The 7757-nt window shown below is 35.6% G+C and overlaps 1 protein-coding gene across 3 annotated transcripts; it reads left to right on the forward strand.

The window, feature by feature from the left end:
* Positions 1-201: 201 nt before the first annotated feature.
* LOC108322351 (TORTIFOLIA1-like protein 4) lies at positions 202-4550 on the forward strand. Of its 3 annotated transcripts, none has more exons than XR_008245580.1 (6): positions 232-1309; positions 1482-1584; positions 2046-2599; positions 3208-3532; positions 3618-3710; positions 4226-4550. XR_008245580.1 is itself a non-coding variant. In XM_017554414.2 (5 exons), the coding sequence occupies exons 1-5, from the start codon at positions 476-478 to the stop codon at positions 4236-4238; spliced, it is 2007 nt and encodes a 668-aa protein (XP_017409903.1). In that variant the 5' UTR covers positions 202-475; the 3' UTR covers positions 4239-4550. The 3 variants fall into 3 exon arrangements, 1 of the variants encoding a protein (XP_017409903.1); XR_008245581.1 differs by having other exon boundaries at positions 233-1309; positions 3208-3490; XM_017554414.2 differs by having other exon boundaries at positions 202-1309; positions 3208-3710.
* Positions 4551-7757: the final 3207 nt, after the last annotated feature.

Consider the following 7757-nt stretch of genomic DNA (forward strand, 5'->3'; position numbering starts at 1 on the left):
AAAAAAAATAAATACATTACTTACTTAAATTAGATATCGAGACAATTAGTTTTCAAAAAATTAAAAATATTATTTATTATTTTAATATTAAAGTAATTATATTTAAGATGTAAAATGACAGAATATTGATAATTAATTTCTTTTGAAGAAAAACTGAAATGAACCACAAATTTAAAACATATATTTGCACTAAACATTCTCACATAATAGTTGTTAATCTGAGTTCATCAACGCTCCAGCAGCCATGCGCACAGCAAAGCTTGAACTGTATTGATATAAATTCCCAACGATAACCAAAATTTGCTTTGAAGTCATTCTCATCTGAACGCTTCCAAACTCTACCGCCAAATCACTCTCTCAACGCCCACAGTTTTAGCGGTTACTCAGCTCTTCCATCTTCTCCTCTATCCTCTCTTCCAGTTCTCAAATGCTGAATCACTGACTTGCCTCTTCTTACCCAATAAAAGAAGCCACAATGTCTTCCAGGCGCCACTCCCTCGGCGGACCGCCGCCGCACACTGCCGCCGAGTCGGCTCAGAACCTCCGACAGCGAGTCATCACGTGCCTCAACAAACTCTCCGACCGCGACACACTCGCCGGCGCAGCCGCAGAACTTGAGTCCATCGCCCGAACCCTAAGCCATGACTCATTCTCCTCTTTCCTCTCCTGCATTCACAACACGGATTCTTCTTCCAAATCTCCTGTTCGCAAACAATGCGTTCATCTCTTAAACATTCTCTCGCGCTTCCACGGGGAAGCTCTCTCCTCGTTTCTTCCGAAGATGCTTGCAACTGTGCTCCGTCGCCTCCGTGACACCGACTCCGCCGTGCGATCCGCATGTGTGGACGCAGTCGCGGAGATGTCGACGAGGATCACGCGGCCGCCGTTCGCCACCGCGTTCCTGCGGCCGCTCATGGACGCGCTGGTGCAGGAACAGGATGTCAACACGCAGATCGGCGCCGCGCTGTGCCTCGCGGCGGCTGTCGAGGCGGCGCCGGACCCCGACGCGGAGGCGCTCCGGCGGAGCGCGCTGCCGCGGCTGGGGAAGCTAGTGAAGAGCGACGTGTGCAGAGCGCGGGCGGCGCTGCTAGTGCTGATCGGAAGCGTGGTCGCCGTCGGCGGTGCGTCGAGCCGTGGTGCGGTGAGCTGGCTCGTGCCGTGCCTGGTCGAGTTCCTTGGTAGTGAGGACTGGACGGTGAGGAAAGCCGCGGCCGAGGCACTGTTGAAGGTGGCTTCCGTAGAGAAAGACTTGGCCTCGCAGCACAAGGTTTTGTGTTTAGATTCGTTGCAGAATAGGAGGTTTGATAAGGTATGTTACCAGTTTGGCTTTCTTCAGTTATAATTGTAACTATATTACACACTTGTGGTGGTAGTGAAATTAAAACAATTGAAAGTTGGAATAATAATAATGAAAATAATAATGATGGATTGATGTTGAACGTTGATATGATTGTAGTGGGTGTTCCTGTCTTTTGTCACAGATCAAAGTAGTTCGAGAAACTATGAATCGTGCTTTGGAGACGTGGAGGGAGGTAACTGACGATGCTCCCGCGATGGTGAAGTCTGAATGTAATTCCGTCTGTGGTAAGGCTTTATAATTGTGCGAAGACATCAAGTGAAATCACTTTCAAACCTGGATAAGGATCTTCGTGTTGGGTTTCCTTGTCTTTTTGGGTAGCCTTTGAAATGAACATATGACCGTATTTCCATGATCCGACACGAATCAAATCCATAAAAACACGTATTCAGTTTGACTGAATTGATTTTAAGAGTGTCAATGATAATAATTATCATAGTTGTGAATCACAGTGGTATACCCTTAAAGGGAATTTTGAAATATTTTAAAGTGGATTTCTGGATAAAACTTGCTCGCCCTTTTTTGGGTCGTGCAAATCATCAAATTGACCAAAAATTGTTCCGTTTCAGAATTTGAAGTTGATACAGCTATATTCTTTATATTTTAACAGTTTTAAAGGGATGTAGCTTTTACAAATGTTGCTGAAGTAATCTCATAATTCTTCATATGTTTTTGGCGTATTCTGCAGGCTCAGATTATGGCAAAGGTCAGCGTGTCACTAAAAGTTCACCCAGTGTTGGCTCTAAGTCTTCTAAAACAATCCCTGCCAACAGGTCTCCTCCATCTGGGGTTTCATTCATGTCCTCCGCAAAAGGAGAAAATTTTCTAAATAGTAATGAGAAGAATTCAAAAATGGCAACATTGCACAAGCATGATGATGAGAAATCCTCAGTTGAGAAACTTGAAGGTCTGTTTTCGAGGTCCTCCCACTCAAATATGTCTAAGGAAGATGCTATTAAAAGGTGCGATGTAGAACATTCTAGCCCAACCCCGTATCAAAATGGAGCAAATTCAAGGGCAGAGATAAAGCGTGTTCTCTTTAGCAAGATGTCTGATGAAAAAGTGAAGAGATTCAGTGGTTCAAAATCTCGTGTGGTTCCATGTTACGATGACACAAATGTTGTAGACAATAGTGCAAATGATGTTTGTGACAATCCACAAGATGTTGAGGATTTTTCTTTGATTCGGGAACAACTTATTCAAATTGAAAACCAGCAATCAAATCTATTAGACACCCTTCAGGTATACTTTTGTACCTTGTTATGCCTTTCACACTACAAATCAGCACTACACCTGTCTATCCAACCTTTTCATATTGAGCTTTTTGAATTATTTTTCATGTGTCTAGTCTTCTGACTCTTTATCATGTTGGTTTGATTGAATATTCCTGTTTCTTTCTTTTTTTTGGCATTCATAAAGTTGCTTGTGTTTTTAGTTTCTGACTCAGGAGATTACCATATCCTTTTAGCTAAAATCTTGCAATTCTAATAGTCCTATTGACACTAAACCTTTTTGTGGTTTACTGATGTTGAGTTCCATCCTCCGTTATTACTCGAAAATAATGAACGAAGTATTGCATTGTTATTTGAAACTATGACCACGAATGTGTAGTCCTCAAATGGGAAAAACATATATTCTTCTGTCTTTAACATTGTTCATCTTAACTATCTGGTACTCCACTCCCAATTTCAATCCCCTACCCCTGCACTTCTACCACACGTTTAAATATGAAATTACCTTTTCCTTTGTATTTAAGCTGTCCTTAGATTATAATCAATAGTAATACCTCACAGCCTCTCAATAATAAATATATATTTTTGACTGATGTGTTCATCTTGGTTTGAGTGTAGAGATTTATTGGAAGCTCCCAAAGTGGTATGAATTCTTTGGAGTCACGAGTACATGGTCTAGAGATGGCCCTGGATGAAATTTCATATGATTTGGCAGTTTCAAGCGGGAGGTTTTCCTATACTGATGTCACAGATGACACCTGTTGCAAGCTACCTGGTACTGACTTTTTGAGTTCTAAATTTTGGAAGAAAACAGAAGGTCGGTATACCACATCAAAGTTCTCTTTAGGAAACATAGCATCAACAAATGGTGTGCATAATGGAACAGCCAATAAAGATGGAGGTAAAGAAATATTAACTCCAAATAACAGTAGATTGCAACATGGTAAGGGTGAATATTTTGTGAACCAATTGGCTGAAGTTCAAAGCAATTTTAAAGGGCTTCATACATATAAAATGTCTACAAACAGGGTCCAAGATGCCATGAGAGCACAAACTGATAATGCCAGCAGATATGGTGGCATTCACCCAGCTACTGAAGCACCGAGAAACCATAATGTCAGGTAAACTATATATCAGACTTTGGTTCAAGTTAAATTATAATCTTAGAAAACAATATTCTTGTCCGCAATTGTAGTAGTTTGTTCTTCCTTTTATTTTTCAAATATTTACCTGAATTATGTTCGTTTTGTGGCCTGTATATTGTTGACCTCTGTTAATTCATTTTATTTATGTGCCATGTTGCAACTGGTAAATCACCCTTTATGTAAATTCATATGGTAATTGTGGATTTACAAAGTTGCAGTTTGTATCACTACCTCAATTACTACCTATAAAATTACACTAATAGGCCTGCTATTTTACTGGACTCTTTAGTGATCCTTTTATGACATTAGTTTAGTTTAAATCAGCCAAGTCAGTAACTGTATACGGGAAAACTGGGTTGTGATGTCAGTATTCACTTGGTTGTTTAGATAACCATTCATCATTATCTGCATCGATCCCCTTATACTTGAAGTTCTGTTAATTGAATATGTAAAACATAACTTGTGATATTCATTCTTTGCTTCTTGTTCAGGTCATCTGTATAGAGAACACAAGATGAACTCCCGAAAGTCAATCTTGTTCTTGCTTGTTGGTTCAGGTTGCAGTGCAAGAGAGTTGTTTACTTTTATAGCGATGATTAGATAATTATTATTTAGATAGAGATGACTATTTTCTCCAAAGTTATCCCTATAGAGGCTGACTCAGCAGCATGTGGATTCGGATGTAATATAAGAGCAGGAGTATTAGTAGTGTGTAGTTTAAACGAAGAAATCTGATCTTGGTATCTATCAGAAAAAACTGTAGGCCTTTGGCATCCTCATTAGAAACAGGATATAAGAATGATGTGCTCTTCAAAAGTGCCCCGACCCTCTGCCATAACTGTTCGGATGAAATTCACTCCTTCTATGTTGACGGAGCAAGATGAGGTTGGATTTGAAAAAGAAAAAAAATCAAAGTTGAAAATTCAATCCTAATTTAACTTTTTCTAAGACTAATGTATTTTTAATAAATCATATATTAGCTATATAAAAAATAGTAAATGTTTTTTTAAACATGTAACTTAACAATGAAATCATATTTAGTAAAAATATTTGATTTCATTTAATTATATTAAGGTTTAATACCTATTTTGGTCCTTCCGTTAGTAGGGTTTGTTCAAAGTTATTCTCATTTATTTTTAAGTTAACAAACGTCCTATATTATGTAAAAACGGTTCACGTTAGTCCTTTTTATTTACGGCGTTAAAAATGCTAATGGTAGACTTGCCTTCATGGCAAAAACAGAATGACTTGTACACTTATTTATAACATAGGGGTTACAATCAATTGAGGGATAAAGACATGAAATTACATTTAGGTTAAAATCAATTAGCGAATTGGAGCGATTTGGGGTTGAAGAATCTGCTCAAATTGGTGTTGAAACTAAGTTCGTGATTCGTTAAAGGTGCAATTTCAAGAGCGTTGGTCAGGTAAGTGTTGTTAACTTGATGTTATTGTTCTTGGTTTTGAGTGTTAGGGTTTAATTTCGTGTTGAAATGATTAATTTTCTACAATTTATTATTTGCTTTCATTGAGAATATTTTTCGTGTTAAATTGGTGAAATTTGTAATTGTTTTGTAATGCGTTGTCGGTTTGTGTTTAAATATGATTATATTTGTCGCATTTTGGGGGGCTTAAGTATGGAAAAAGTTCTTGCATTTTAGGGGTTGATATTGGTCCCGTAGGTGTTACTTTAAGTTAATTTAGTTGTCTCAATTTCCATTTGCAGGTAGGGATTGAGATGTTTGAGGAAATGTTTGAGTTAGTGGTCTACCACGGTGGGACCTTGATAAAAGAAGTGTCTTTTAAGTATATAGGTGGGGAGATAGTTTATTGGGACGTTGACTCCGATAAATGAAGTTTTTTCGAAGTACTAGATTCCCTTAAAGATTTGGGGTATGTTGAAGTACAAGAGTTATATTACAGTATACAACATGTTTTACATAAGTTGTATGACGATAGAGGAGCTATGAATATGATAAGGTGACATAAAATGTTGAATATGAGAGTAGTCAATGAAGAAGCATATAAATACCTCATAGTCGTTCTCTCGAGGTACATTGTTTTCCTTACATGCACATTTGAATCGCTCATGTATGGTAACCCATTTTCTTCATTTTTGTGCAATAGGTATTGGTCAAGATCTCGGTTCACAAGTCAAGCAATTTGTGATACTCTAGATAACAACATTAGTGAAAGTTTCAACAATGTTATTGTTCATCCCAAAGCAAAACTCATTATCACCATGCTGGAGGATATCAGACTGTATCTGATGAAATGATGGGCCACCAACAGAACGAAGGTGACATCTATAGATTTAAGTGTCTACCCAAAGATAAAGAAAAAGACTTATGAAGGAATCTAATTTATCAAGATATTGGATCCCAAGGTAATATTGTCATTTATGTTCATATCCAATTCTCATTTATGTTCATGTCCATTGTTCATTTATGTTCATGTGCTTTATTTCTTTTAGCTGGTCTGCACGAAGGATGTTTGAGGTTAGACATGTTCCAGTCATTGAGAACAAGTTCACAATGGACCTGGACAGTGAACAATGTAGCTGCAGGAAGTGGATGATCAGTGACATCCCATGTTGTCATGCAATTGCAGCAATGAACTGTTCAAATGTAGACCCATAATTCCTTGTCGTTTTGGCAACTTTCGTTACAACAATATCACCATAGTGACAAATAGGGGTTATCTCACCTCCTCCTGAAACAACACCATGTGAGTAATGTGAAAATCCTTTGCCCCATGTGAGTAGGAAAATGAAGTTTCATTATAATAATTTAAGTAAGCAATTTGTGAAGGTTAGGGATGATAACGGTTGGCTATGGATTCGCAAAATGAAAACTTCACCCACAATTTGTTCGTTATTCGTGTGGATATACATTTCAAAAAAATCAACAAAGTTTTAAAGATACTCACAAATATTAAAAAAATATATATTTTATACATTTTAAAATAAAATTAAAAAAATATATAAAATTTAATATAAATAAAATAAAATATAAATTAAAATTTAATTTTAATTAAATTTAATATAATAAAATATAAATTAATTTTATTTTAAATAAAATAAAATAAAATAAAATATAAATTAATATTTTTTTTAACAATATTTTTGGATAATATAATACTCGTACTCGTTTATGAGTTTTAATATCTGCTATTTACAATATTGAAAATATTTACAGATACAAATTTTTATTAAGTGTGACTTTTTTTACCATGTGTGACTTTTTTTACCATCTATAAAGATGATATTTTAGTGAAAAGAATAATATTAATATTATATAATAAAGGTTTATACCATGGTCATGTAAGTTTCTTTGTTTTCTTTTCAAGTTACTTTACATTTTGTAACAATGACCTGATTTTTGTTTTATCATTTATATATATAATTGTATACTCAAATTTACTCTTGTTCTCGTAAAATTGGTTTTCAAACATATAAGTTAGCATCTAAAGTTTGATTATTAGATCTAAGGTTCAAATTTAAAACAAATGCAATGAGTTTTTATTGTGGCAAATGGCAGAGATGAATGTATTAGAATTAAGTGTTGGTGGGAGAGCTGAATTTGGGGTATTTTGAAAGTAATAGGGTTCAATGGGCTTATGTCATGGCCTCAAGATGGTTGTATGAGTGTTTCATCCTATACTTTCAAGGATTACATCCTGCACTTCAATTTTTTTTTAAATATTCATAATGTTCCTCGTTAAGATGTCATTAATTTTTAATAAAACGAAAAGAATTTTTGACCAGATTCTTTAATCAGTTTTCTCCTTTTTTGAAAATATTTATTGCATTTCTCTTTTTGTTTTGGATTTCAAGTTTGGAAACCTCTTTTTGTTTTTTTCCATTTTCTCTCCTCTTTTTCACTTTGTCCATCTTTTTGCAGATAAATTCATAAATCAGCTTCTTGTTTTATAGTTTAACTTTTTAAAGTTTTTTAATAAACTTAAAAATATTATTTAAATTTTTCATATCAATTTTAAATGTCAATTTATTTTTAATAAATT

Source organism: Vigna angularis, chromosome 10 (genome assembly GCF_016808095.1).
Source record: "Vigna angularis cultivar LongXiaoDou No.4 chromosome 10, ASM1680809v1, whole genome shotgun sequence".
Taxonomy (NCBI): Eukaryota; Viridiplantae; Streptophyta; class Magnoliopsida; order Fabales; family Fabaceae; genus Vigna; species Vigna angularis.

Coding starts and splice junctions, on each gene's coding strand:
- LOC108322351 (XM_017554414.2), top strand. CDS start 476: ATGTCTTCCAGGCGCCACTCCCTCGGCGGACCGCCGCCGCACACTGCC. Junction 1,310..1,481: donor AGAATAGGAGGTTTGATAAG/GTATGTTACCAG, acceptor CTTTTGTCACAG/ATCAAAGTAGTTCGAGAAAC. Junction 1,585..2,045: donor TGAATGTAATTCCGTCTGTG/GTAAGGCTTTAT, acceptor CGTATTCTGCAG/GCTCAGATTATGGCAAAGGT.